This window comes from Hemitrygon akajei, chromosome 3, assembly GCF_048418815.1.
Source record: "Hemitrygon akajei chromosome 3, sHemAka1.3, whole genome shotgun sequence".
NCBI lineage: Eukaryota > Metazoa > Chordata > Chondrichthyes > Myliobatiformes > Dasyatidae > Hemitrygon > Hemitrygon akajei.
The window spans coordinates 196,192,732-196,207,056 of NC_133126.1; the positions used below are offsets into that span (position 1 = coordinate 196,192,732).

The 14,325-nt window shown below is 41.7% G+C and overlaps 1 protein-coding gene across 1 annotated transcript in view; it reads left to right on the top strand.

Annotated features, from left to right (window-relative positions):
- Positions 1–14,325, top strand: part of LOC140724648 (vomeronasal type-2 receptor 1-like) — a 40,192-nt gene that overhangs the window by 13,981 nt on the left and 11,886 nt on the right. Inside the window, exons 3-6 of the mRNA XM_073039072.1 lie at positions 7,859–8,018; positions 11,024–11,315; positions 12,259–13,092; positions 13,830–14,057. Of these exons, the coding sequence (XP_072895173.1) occupies positions 7,859–8,018; positions 11,024–11,315; positions 12,259–13,092; positions 13,830–14,057 (1,514 nt within the window). The remainder of the gene's footprint in view (positions 1–7,858; positions 8,019–11,023; positions 11,316–12,258; positions 13,093–13,829; positions 14,058–14,325) is intronic.

Below are 14,325 nucleotides of genomic sequence, written 5' to 3' on the forward strand. Positions count from 1 at the left end.
TTTAACATGTTGCCTGAAACTCGCATACTATGTGAGAAGATTGGTCTTGTCCTGCGATTAAAATTGTACATTGGAAAGAGACGCCCGGCTATGGGTTTCACTGCTGTTGTGTGGTGTTTCATGTAATGTGCAGCCTTTGATTATGGTCAGAATAAACGCTGCTCGGAATGTAAGCCAACCAATCGGGGAACGTATTTTATCAATGAGTGCCGAACAGCGATGTGAGGTTTTGTCTTGGATCGGAGTGCGATGAAGAAAGAGGATACTAGAGAGAACCGGTCATAGATTCGACCTGTTGGGTACCAGTATTCGATGGACGAAGATACGGGAGTCTAATGAGAGTCCGTGTATATGAATTAGTAAATAGTTGAGCTCCAACCTGTGCACATTTGACGAATGAATTATGTCAGACATCTTTATCATTTCCCCTTTCTTTTCTACATGAGCCATTTAGTTAAGTTAGTATTCATAAATATGCTTCCTTTAATGGTATTCGGAGCAAAAAGGCTGGAAGTAAACGGCAAAGGATTTCCGCAGAGAAGGAGAAGACAGGTTTGCGACTCATGGTAAAAGAGACGCAAGACTGCGCAGGCGCGTGACGTCATCCCACAGAGCGCGAAAGGCTTAAAAAGAAGACAACCAAATCCAGCGGGAAACGGACCGAGAGATAGCGGAGTGATAGGTCTTTGGCCCAACCGGCTTAGGCGGAAACGAGGCGAGGAAATTTTAACTATGTTATTTGCAGAACGGAAGTAGTATGTGTTTAGGGTTGGTTTTCTGTGTTCGGTATCTGATGTCGGAGGTCCTGGAGTTTCCCAGCCTCCCGAAAGTTCATATCTGTACCAGGTGTGCCGAGCTGCAGCTCCAAACGTCCGAGTTAGAGAGCGGGAAATGCAGCTCGATTACCTTCACCTGTTCAGACGGAGCGAGGAGGTGATAAAAATGAGTTATGGGCTGGTGGTCACACCTTGACCACGGGAGACTAACAAGTGGGTAACAGTTCGAAGAGGGCAGGGGAAGAGTCAGTTACCAGAGAGTACGCCTGTGGCTGTACCACTTGAGAAGTAAGTACTCCTGATCAGTACTGTTGGGGGCGGTACTGACTTCCTGGGGGAAGCAACAGTGGCCGTCGCTCTGGCACAGAGTCCGATCCTGTGACACAGAAGTGTAGATAAATGAAGAGGAAGGCAGCAGTGATGGGGGAACTCTATAGCTACAGGGTCGGGCAGGCGATTCTGTGGACGTAGGGAATAAACTCGGATGGTAGTTTGCCTCTCAGGTGCCAGCCTCCGGGATATTTCAGATCACGTTCAAGATATCCTGCAGTGGAGAGGAGAACTGCCAGAGTTTGTGGTACATATTGGTACGAATGTCATAGGTAGGAAAAGGGAAGAGGTCCAAAAGAAGGAAGGAAGCAGTTTTTAATACGCCGCCCTAAAATAAAAGGGACATTGTGGAGCAGATAGGGAAACATCCTGGAGGGATGTAATAATAACAAGAGTTGTCATGATGGGAGATTTTAATATCCCAAATATCGATCGGCATCTCCCTAGAGCAAGGGGTTTATATGGGGGTGGAGTTTGTTACGTGTGTTCAAGAAGGTTTCGTGACAAGATAAGCCTTCTTAGATAAGCCTAAATGAGGAGAGACTGCACGTGATTTGGTATTGGGAAATTAACCTGGTCAGGTGTCAGATCTCTAAGCAGGAATGCATTTTGGAGATAGGGAACATAATTCTCTCTCCTTTGCAGAAGCATTGGAGAGAGATAGCAACAGACAACTTAGAAAAGCGTTTAATTGGAGTAAGGGGAATTATGAGTCTATCAGCCAGGAGATTGGAAGCTTAAATTGGGAACAAATGTTCCCAAGGAAAGTACGGAAGAAATGTGTCAAATATTCGGGGGATATTTGTGTGGAGTTCTGCATAGGTACGTTCCACTGATGCAGGGAAGTTATGGAAAGGGGTAAAAAAGCTGTAATAACTCCAGTCAAGAAGAAACGAAAGCTTACAAAAGGTTCAGAAGGCTAGGTAATGTTAGAGATATAGAAGATTATAAGGCTATAAGGAAGAAGCTAAAAAAGGAAAATAGGAGAGCCAGAAGGGACCTTGAGAAGGTTTTGGCGTGCCGGATTAAGTAAATCCCAAGGCATTCTACAAGTATTTGAACAGCAAGAGGATAAGACGTGAACGAATAGGACTCGTTAATTGTGACAGTGGGAAATTGTATATGGAACCGGAGGAAATAGCAGAGATACTTAATGAACACTTTACTTTAGTATTCAGTATTGAAATTGATGATTGTAGCTCTGAGTTGTAGCAGACTGAAAGGTAAGAGCATGTAGACATTAAGAAAGAGGATGTAATGGATCTGTGAGAAAGCATCAAGTTGGATATGTCACCGGGACCGGTTGAGAAGCAACCCAGGCTACTGTGGGAGGCGATGTAGGAGATTGCTGAGCTTCTGATGATGTTCTTTGAATCATCGATGGGTACGGGAGAGGATCCAGAGGATTGGAGGGTTGTTCAAGTTGTTGCATTATTCAAGAAAGTGAGTAGAGAGAGCCCATGAAATTTTAGACCAGTGACTCTACGTCAGTGGTTGGTAAGCTGATAGAGTAGATACTGAGAGGCAAGATTTATGAATATTTAGAGAGGTATAATATAAATAAGAATAGGCAGCATGGCTTTGTCGAGGGCAGATCATGCCTTATGGACCTGATTGAATTTTTTGAGGATGTGAGTAAACACATTGATGAACGAAGAGCAGCATATGACTTTCAGTAAGGCATGTAATAAGGTATCCCATGGAAAGCTTATCGAGAAAGTAACAAGTCCTGGGATCGAAAGGTCCCTTGCTTTGTGGATCCAGACTGGCTTGCCCACAGATGGCAAGGAGTGGTTGTAGACGGGTAATATTTTGCATGGAGGTCGGTGACGAGTGGTGTGCCTCAGGGATCAGTTCTAGGAACCGGAATCTTCTTGACTCTTGCAAGTGTCCAGGATGAGGAAGTGGATGGATGGGTTATTAAGTTTGCTGTTGAAACAAATATTGGAGATGTTTGTGCATAGTGTGGAGGGCTGTCAGAGGTTACAGCGGAACATTGATAGCATGAAAAACTGGGCTGAGTAGTGGCAGATGGAGTTCAGGGCAGATAACTGTGAAGTAGTTCATTTTGGTAGGTCAAATATTATGGCGGAATATAGCATTAATTGTAAGAACCTTGGCAGTGTGGAGGATCAGAGGGATCTTGGGGACCGAGTCCATAGAACGCTAAAGCAGCAGCGCAGGTTGACGCTCTCGTTAAGAAAGCCGACAGGAACACGGACCCTCTGAAGTGACGGACTAAGATGAGGGTTGAATTGAACGGGGTCTCTTGAGAAAGAAGGAAACCGATAGTGTCTACTAGGACAGTGGTGAAGAGGGACACTTCAGGCTGGAGTGCGAGATACGGGAACACTCACAGAGACTGACACCCGTGTATTTAAGCGAAAATATGTCAGAAAATTTGAACAGATCCAATGATGGAACGGCCTAGCGTTTTGGCTGGAAGACGTTCCCATCAATATAGCAAGCAATACTCTAAAGCAGCAAAGAACCTTTACCTCAGTGGGCCCAAAACCTTTTCCTCAGTGGGCTCAGTGGGCCCAAACTCAGTGTATCGATAGCAATCGGGGTAATTATCAAAGAACCGTAATTCACACAGATTTTCCATTACTCTGCAGTACCGTCCGTTTAGGTCAAGTCAAGTCAAGTCAACTTTTATTGTTATTTCAACCATAACTGCTGGTACAGTGCATAGTAAAAATGAGACAACGTTTTTCAGGACCATGGTGTTACATGACACAGTACAAAAAGACTAGACTGAACTACGTAATTAAAAATAAACACAGAGAAAGCGACACTAGACTACACACCTACACTGGGCTGCAGTGCAAAAACAGTGCAAGCATTACAATAAATAATAAACAGGACAGTAGGGCATGGTGTCAGTCCAGGCTTCGCGTATTGATGAGTCTGATAGCTTGGGAGAAGAAAACTGTTACATAGTCTGGTCGTGAGAGCCCGAATGCTTCGGAGCCTTTTCCCAGACGGTAGAAGGGAGAAGAGATTGTATGATGGGTGAATGGGGTCCTTCATACTGCTGTTTCCTTTGTGGATACAGCGTGTAGAGTAAATGTCCGTGATGGCAGGAAGAGAGACCCCGATGATCTTCTCAGCTGGCCTCACTGTCCGCTGCACGGTCTTGCGATCCGAGGTGGTGCAATTTCTGAATCAGGCTGTGATGCATTTGCTCAGGATGCTCTCAATACAATTCCTGTAGAATGTGATGAGGATGGGGGGTGGATGATGAACTTTCCTCAGGCTTCCCCAAAAGTAGAGAAGCTGCTGGGCTTTCTTTGCTATGGAGCTGTTGTTGAGGGACGAGGTGAGATTGTCCGTCAGGTGAACACCAAGAACATTAGCGCTGATTACAATCTCTACCGAGGAGCTGTGGATGTTCAGCGGGGAGTGGTCGCTCCGTGCCCCCCTGAAGTCAACAACCATCTCTTTTGTTTTGTTCACGTTAAGAGACAGGTTGTTGGCTGTGCACCAGTCCGTTAGCCGCTGCACCTCCTCTCTGTAAGCTGACTCGTCGTTCTTGCTGATGAGAGCCACCACGATCGTGTCATCGGCAAACTTGATGATATGGTTCGAGCTGTGTGTTGCAGCTCAGTCGTGGATCAGCAGAGTGAACAGCAGTGTACTGCGCACACAACCCTGGGGATCACCCGTGTTCAGTATGATGGTGTTGTAGATGCTGCTCCCGATCCGAACTAACTGAGGTCTCCCAGTCAGGAAGTCTAGGATCCAGTTGCAGAGGGAGGTGTTCAGGCCCAGTAGGCTCAGCTTTCCAATCAGTTTCTGAGGGATGATTGTGTTGAATGTTGATGCTGTCTGTGAACAGCATCCGAACGTATGTGTCATTTTTGTCCATGTGGTTTAGGGCCAGAATTGGGGAAACTACAGACTAACAGCCTGAAGTTTCCCCAATTCTGCCGTTCTTCCCTTCTTGAGGAGTGGAGGGAATATTCACAAGTTTCCACTCTTCTGGAACCATTCCAGTATATAATAATTCCGAATAGATCTTCACTAATATCTCCAAGATTTCTTCAGCCACCTCTTCCGAACCATGTGGTTTATACCACATCTGGAATCTGGTCTAAGTGTCTTACCTAACCAGACTTTTCAAATTCCCCGAATCCTTCTATAATAATTGTAATATCACGCTCTTCATGAACACTGACACCTGGAACTTCCGCATACGGCTAGCTCCGTCCACAGTGAACACTAACCCTAAATATTTATTTAATTTTCCCCCTATTTCGCCGCCCACATTAGTGCTTCTCTGTATTGTTTTACAAATGTCCTATATTCACCCTTGCCTCTGTTTTACACTTTTTCTATATCAAGACACGTTTGGCATTCTCTTTAATATTTTGGCGACTTTAATTTCATATTCTTTATGCACCTTCATAATGATGATTTAGTTGCCTTTTTTGTTTTTTAAAAGTTTTCAAAACCTCCAAATTCCCACTAATCTACTTGCATATTTGAAATCCCGCATGACTAATGTAACATTGCCCTTTTGACTTTCCTTTTCTATCTCCTCTTGTAAATTATAGGTCAAATCGTTACTACTGTTTGAGTGGGGATTTGCAGTTCTCATCAGACTCTTGTTACGCTTCCAGTTCCTTAACTCAGCCAACAATGATTCATCTCCTTCCCACCTGATATCACCTCTTTCTACTCTTATGTTCTAATTAATTGATATAACTTTTTCCCAACGGAGCAATGTCACCTCTTTTCCTTCCTGGCTGTCCTTTCGATGCAATGCGTATCCTAGGACTTTAAGCTTTCCGCTATAATCTTATCTCAACCATCATTCAGAGATGCCCTCGACACCATACTTGCCAATTCGTCACTGTGACGCAAGTTCATCTAACTTATTCCGTATACTGCATACAAGAACAGCACTTTCAATCCGGTGTTTTCCCCTATCGAGTTTGTCAGCCTTTCAAGTTCCAACTCTTTTATTGACGACGAATTTGCACTATGAGCAGCCTTATTTTACTACACAAGATTTTGTTTGTAATCCAACTATCTCATATTCAGCGATATTAGTCTCCCTCCAGTTCAGGTGGAAACCGTCCATTCCAGATAGGTCCCACCATCACCAAAAGAGACCCAAATGATACTAAAACCTTATGCCATCCTTCCTCCAAAAATTCCTTCCGAAGTCAATGTGCAGAGACTGTTAGATATAGTCAACATTAGTTTTTGCCTGGTAGGTACATCTAACTGATATTCAAGAGTTTTTCGATGACGTTACCAGGCAGGTTTATGAATGCGAGGAAGTGGATGTTGTCTCTATGGGATCTAGCAGGGTGTTTTACTTCCTCCCTCATTGAAGGTTGGTTAAGAAGGTTCAGTTGCTTGCCATGAAAGATGATTTTACAAATTAAATTAGACATTGGCTTCGTGAGAGACCAGATAAAGGCTGGCTGTTTGACTTGAGGCCCGTGCCTTGTTGTGTGCTACAGACTTTGTTAGTGGTGTGTTCTTCTTTTTCATCTGTATCAACGATCTGGATGATGATATGGTAAAATGCGTTCTCAGATTTGCGTATGACTCCAAGATTAGGTGTATAGAGGAAAGCGAGTAAGACGACAAAAGCTTACAATGGGATTTGACCAGCTGAACTAATGTGCTGAAAATGATAATGATGTTCAATGCTGTAAAAATGTAAAGGTGTTTTGAAATTTGGGAGGACTAACAAGGTACACGATAAATGGTTGATCAGTGAGGAATGCAGTAGAACAGAATGATCAGGCTTTACAAATCCATATTTCTGAAAGTGACGTCAAGGGTAGGCAGGGCCGTCAAGAAAGCATTCAGTGTACTGACCTTCATAAATCAATATTCTTAGGATAGGCGTTGGGCTATTTCGTTGAAAGTGTATGAGATCGATCCATTAGGCATATCAATTATTCCGCATTAATTAGATGGACCGAAGCGCATGTTTCCGTGCTGTAGTGTTCTATGATTCTACGAGTAGAATAGGAGGCTGAGGACGCAGACTTGAGGGCACCAGTGTTGAGAACATTCATAGTAGTGTTGCTGCTGCCTGCAGAATAGCATTCTTGCTCAGCGCTAGGTTCACTCTTCAGTTCCTTCACACATATAATCATCTGCTATATTCCGCAGAAGCTTGTTTTGTGTGAATTCAGGATATCTGCATTATGATGAAAGGGACAACAGATTCAGGAGTCTTGATTGGTTGTTTCCTGGATTCTGCTACAGAGACTAACTATAAAAGAACAGGTCGTAACTTATACTTTAGTCTTTCCATTTATGAAATATGCAAGTTTAGCTGTTTTCTGTAGTTGTCATTCAACTTAAAATTTATTTCAGTTATTAATGAGCTAGCTGAGTACCAACAGACTAAGTTGCATGTCAGGTGTAGCTGTTAAAAGAAATACTTTATACACTAGAGGTTCCTTGTTATTACTTTGGAAGTTATTTACGCTCTGCTGGGAGTGCAGATTAACCGAAAATTATTAGATATAATAATTATTCCTGCGAAATTCCCCAGCCGTTAGCCAAATGAACCTACATCAATAGATGAATCCCTCGAGTACCATGTCATCTTCAGAGACTTTACACATTATAATAGGTATAACAGTTTCAAACCGCTTTGATACATATTCATATCTTCAATGACACATCATAAATGTTCTTCCCTGTAATTGTAATAAGTCTCTGCAAGAGAGTGATGTCTCCGTTTCTGTTTTTGCTGTTGCTCACCACTTCAACAGAAACGCATGGAATCCTTTGTAAACGGAGAGCAAAAGTTCATTTGCCTGATTTGTCCAAAGATGGAGATGTCATACTCGGCGGAATATTCACCATGCATTTGGATCTAATTCATGACATTCATTCATTTACCTTTACACCTAAACCTGCTCTGTGCAAAAGGTGAGTTTACCTCTTGTAGATTACAATTCTTAATCTCTCTGAGTGCATACTGCTCTTACTGATTCATAAGTGCTTTCAATGTGAGAGCTAATTATCGCCTGTTATTTTATTTCTTTACCTAATTTTATTGACATCTTATATTTCTGCTGATATAGCATGGTAGAATAATAATTTAAATTTGTTGCATCAACATGAACTATAGAATTAACGGTCACAAAATATCCTTTGCACAATCTCACAATTCTCTCTCTCTCTCTCTCTCTCTCTCTCTCTCTCTCTCTCTCTCTCTCTCTCTCTCTCTCTCTCTCTCTCTCTCTCACGCACAAAAAATGCAGGTTTAGTTGAATATTAGTTTTGTTATTTTACTCCATATCAGAATTCAGAACATATTAAATGTTATTTTTCCCCAGCTGATTGTGCACTATCGTTTGAGACGGTGATAAATTAGATCTCACAGAGCCATTTTCGGAGATCTTTAGACATATGGAATGGAACATTCAGTGATGTGCCCAATTCAAGGCAGTATGCATTCTATCCACCAAAATGGATTCTTTACTGTGATGCTCAATTTTCTTATTTATGAGATGTCATTCATCCTTTGAGAGAGATATGATCAGGTTCGTGGGTCTGGCAAGTGATACAGAATGCACTCTCAGCGAATCGGTATATTAATAATTTTACATGGCAAAATTTACGCCAGATATTCATGTTCCCCACGTTACAGACACGAGAACTCTGAATACTCAACACACATCCGTACATTTAACGAACATACTTAGTTTAAAAATAAGCACAGAGCAAACCTTCCCAACGGTCGTGTCTTTAACTAAGGAAGAAGAGAGAAATTCTCTTTCACATGCAACTTTAGAAACCCAGGATATTTGAAACTGGAAACCAGGCATCCATCCAACTGGAAATGCAGCTGCAGCTTCTGAACTAAGCAATCATACAGGAAGCGATTTTCGACAATCAGAATAAAGGACTGCTGTAGGATCTCGGAGGGTCGGGTAGAATATGTAGAAGAAAATGAACAATCGAGATTTCAGAACGAGACCCTTCATTGGAACCATATAGTTCCTGCTTACTTTTTAAAAATAAGTAGCTACTTCGTTTATGCAGTGGTATGGACAACGTCACAGAACTTAAGATACAGAACATCACGCTATATATATATATATATCTATATATATATCTATAGTGAAACACAACAAATATACTCTCAAGAGAAAATAAATACTAAAAAGGAAACTGTAATTTAAAATATGCATACACATAGTAGCAGTGACTCTTTTCTGTCAAAGCTTCTATGCATATTTTATTTTGCAAATTGGGTGTTTAGGAGGCGATTTGGACGTAGCCACAACACTGGATTAGGCTCTTCTGCTGATGGCAGGGTTCTGTAGCGACGTCCAAATGGCATGGGAGAGTATTATGTATGAAGTGCATGAGTAACGTCCCGCACTATTTGTCTTTATTGTCCTTCTCTTATAAGTGATTCTTATTCCTGGCCAATGATTTTATTACTTATTATGACTATTCTATTGAGTGGGGTTGATAGCGGTCATTGCGGCAAACGTGCCATGATGATGAAAGATAATGCTGATTCAATGGATGATTTATAGAATGTCTGGAAAATTGATGGCTGCACCTAAAGTTTCCAGCTCTTCCGAATTAAAAAAATGCCTTTGTTGGCACGTAATGAATATCAGCCCACCATTGATCTTAAAAGTGACTTTGCCGTATGTAGTTGTGCTGATCTAATTGTATTCTCCGACACGCTTTATCGGCTGTGCTCTGATTTCCAGAGTTCGGGCAGTGTACTGCTGTTTTCTAATGTCACCATATGGGGGATCGATTTCAATAGTACTTCGGTGAATGTATAGTAAATGGAGGGAGAGGAATATTGTGTAGGCGGAATCGATTCGTTTAGCTTGGCATTGAATTAGCAGGACAATTTGTTCAGCGCAATTATTCTATGAACTATGCTAATTTGCTCTATGCTCCATGTGTATTTAGTTTTAATTGATATCATCCAATTGAAATACAGTTCAGAGATAATGACGAAAATCACTGGAAGACACTGAGTACATTTATATAATGACGAATCTTGATGGGGGAACTCAGCCTGAAACGTAGACAATTCAGTGAGCTCCTTGTGCATTTTGTGTGTGTTGTCAGGATTTCCAGCATTTTTTAAAAAAAAATTCATTTCTAATGATATCAATTGGCTTCTGTCCACTAACACTTAAAATTTCTCTAGTTTGTGTCCATAATATTTTTAATCAGGGTTACCTGAGTACAACAGCTCACAAAACCTTTCGATCATTCTCATAAGTAAATTGAATATTGCAGAGCGGCCGCAGAAATTCTCATCATCTGAGTTCACTGTGTTCTCGCTACGAAGAGAAAAGACTCTGTAGATGCTGGAAAGCCTGAACGGCACAACAAAGTATTGAAGAAACTCAAGGCCGACTTAAAGAGGAGAATATTCAGCCGGTGTTTCGGGGTGGGGGTGGTGGGAATATCCTTCATCGGAACTGGAAATTTGCTGTTTTTGTGCTCCTTGACGAAGTGATGTATGGCCCTGCTCCTGTCCAGCACTGACGAAGGGTCTCGACCGAAAACGGCAAACGTTTATTTTCTTTCCTTAGACACAGTCTGACATGCTGGGATACTTCAGCATTATTTCTGTGTCGCTTTGACCTTGTTATTCAGCTCAAGGTCGGACACGTACTTCTGGGAATATGGTTCCACTAGAGTCGTCTCCGAAATGATCATCTGAACCCTCTTTACTGTAAAATGGAGCGAATTAGGGCTATTGAGCTGGTGAAATTGCTAACAATCAGCCTACATCTGAATTCGAGGTCAGTGTTGTGACACACGTTTTCGATACCAAGAAAAGTGTTATTTGTTTTAAAATCAAATTCAAGATTGTCTATTGTTATTTCCTGATTGAATTGGAATTTTGGAGAAATTTATCACCTCCTCTTGCAATTTTCCCACAGTTTTTGGTTAGCAAATTTCCGACTGGCGCAAACAATGATCTTTGCCATTGAAGAAATAAACCAAAATGAGAATCTACTTCCGGGAATCACACTTGGGTATCAGATCTATGATGACTGCTCGTCCCCCGCGATCGCTTCGAAAGCAGCGCTCGCTTTGATCAACGGAGAAGACGAATCAATTGAATACCCACAATGTCGAGGTTCCTCCAACGTCGCCTCCATTGTAGGCTGCGAACTATCTACAAATTCCATCGTAACCGCCAGGACAATCGGTTCCTTCGGGATTCCGCTGGTAACGTCTCAACTATTCGATTGCATTTTTACTATCATGGCACCATCCCCTTATTAGCACCTAAACAAACATATGAGGACAGAACCTCAGCAGTGATGCCTTCAGCTCGGATTGAAATACATCCAAAAGTGTACCTCATATCGTGAAATTTATAGCCGTTGAAATATGCAGAAACTGATTATGCTCCATTCACTGTAGTAAACTGTACACATGTTAACATCCTTTGTTACATTTCACTGTAACAGAACATAGAGCACAGAACATAGAACAGTACAACCCAGGAACACTCCATTCAGACTATGTGTTGAGCTGGTATAATTGAAGCATCAGTTAAGTAATCAGATGAACTAGTCCATTTTTGTCTACAGAATATGCATCTCCCTCCTTTCTATACACAGTTAAGTACCCATCTGGGAAATTCTTAAACGTCTCTCTCGTAGTTTCCACCTTTACTGGAATAGGCAGCACATTCCAGGCATGAATACTATGAAAAAAAGTGGTACATACCTCCTTTGATCTTTCCTATCTTCCACGTTAAATGCCAGCATGTGATATTTAAACGGGTGGAGAGAAAAAAAGAAACACCAACATTCGACTCAAACTCAATAATTTTATATATTTCTATCACGTATCCCCTAATCTTCCCGATCAAATGAAGTTTCACTTTGGTGATCTGAAGTTTGACCAAAGTCAGCGCAGGTCGTCTGATGCAGGCAGCAACTTTCTAGTCCTCGCCTGCACCTCGTCGGAAGTCACTGCATCGTTCAGATAATTGAGCGACCAGAATTGACAGCAGTGAACCTGATGTGGCTCACCGTAGTTTTATGAACAGAGTAATCAAAAAGCAGTTTATGCAACTTTGTAACTAATGCAAGTAACGCTCTATTTTCTTCATGTTGCATATTCAAATCTCAAAATTAAGTTATTTTTTTCATCTCAACAGGTTAGTTACTACGCCACCTGCTCCTGCCTTAGTGATAAAAAAGAATATCCCACGTTTTTTCGAACTGTTCCCAGCGATCAGTACCAATCCAAAATCCTCGCTGAGCTTGTGAGAACTTTTGGCTGGACTTGGATTGGAACGATTAGAAGTAACACCGAATACGGTAATTTCGGAATGCAAGGGTTTGTGGAACATGTGGAAAAGTTTGGTGTTTGTATTGCCTACTCTGAGTCATTTTACAGGACAGACCCTCCAGAGAAAATCAGAAAAATTGTCCAGGTGATTAAACAGGCGTCCACTAAAGTAGTAGTGGCCTTTGTTCACATTGGTGATATGCGAATTTTATTGAATGAAATATTGCGTCAAAATGTTACCGGTATACAATGGATTGGAAGTGAAGCTTGGGTAACAGCAGATCTTCTCCTCCCTGAAGAAAGAGTGATTTATCTCGCAGGCACAATCGGTCCAACCACCAGGAGGACAGACATAGATGATCTTAGAGATTATCTCCATAACGTCCATCCTTCTAAGTTTCCTGGCAATACTTTGGTGAGGGAGTTTTGGGAAACTGTATTTTCCTGCTCTTTTACCACTGACAACGGGACAAAACCGGATAACTCTCCGGGTCAAGCTAGGCAATGTACAGGGAAGGAACAGATGGAAGGGATGGAAAATGCGTACCTTTCGGCGATAATGGACGGGAGTTCATACCACGTGTATACAGCTGTCTACTCCATCGCTCATGCACTTCACAACCTGCTAAGCTGTGTAGACGGCGACGGACCCTTTAGGAATCACACATGCGCACGTATTGAAAATTTCGAGCCATGGCAGGTAGGCATACAGTTCTCCTTCTAAAGCAAGAATCCCATTTAGAAGGTCATCAATCATGAGAACATTCTGAATTACATATCGTGTTACATTGTCGTTTTCTGGTATGCAACTGCTATCCTCTATAGTTTAGCAATATATTCCTTTTGTGATGGTCAAACTTTTATTCTCAGAAAAATATGGTTTCTAATGTTTAGTTCGCCAATATCATAATAGGTGGGGAATGCAGTACAGGAATGCAATCTCTTCCAGTAACTGCGATACACGCTCAGTTCGTTTACGTAGGGTAAGAATTCAAGTATGAATCTTTGCAAGATCACTGTTAAAACTCTCCTGCTCTCTTTATAGTAGCTGTCTGTGAACTTTATTACTCTTTATTAGGTAGTGTGAGAGGCCAGCACCTAACTGTATATCGAACAGGGTTGCATTCCTGCGGTACTGCAATGGCATGCAAGCCTCGAGAACGAGTTTGAGACCTACCTCAGATCCAAAAACTACAGTATCATATTTGCTGCTTATATCTGCCTATAACATTCCTAAAGTAGTTTTAACGTTTCCTTGGCAGTCTTAACTATACGTCTCTTCTTTATGTCATGCTTATCGTGCAGCACACATCAATAATTTACATTTATGGCAAATGTGTATGTTTGCACTTTCGTAGGCTGAATCCACACTCAGATTAAAGAATAGTCTCCATTGCTTCCTTCTCCAAAACACCCTCCCCGCACCCCCTATCCCAGTTACTGCATTACCTCCGCAAAGTGAATTTCACATCAAAGACAGGAGAACCAACATATTTTGATGAAAATGGAGACCCTGTTCCAAGATACGAATTCGTGAACTTACAAGCAAATTTCAAGGGAAGCGTTGACATTGTATACGTCGGATATTATGACGGCTCGGCACCGTTGGGGCACGAGCTAGTGTTGAATGTCGAGGAAATCAGGTGGAACACGAACCGAAATACGGTATGGTCTTTCTTTTGCCATCTACTCCCGTTGACGAAATGAAAAATGATTGTATACCTGGGATATGGGTGATAATGTAGAAACATATTGTTAATAATGATCGAGCGTAATTCATTCATATTAAAGCGCACTCTCTAGTGTTTGGTCTGTTTGCTCAAAAGTTTAGAAAACCAGCGATGATATTTTCAATGATATAGAACCTCAGTGTAGATTTCAGATTGATTGAGCAGTTGAAGCTGATCGAACAAGGAGAAGCACTCACGAGGTA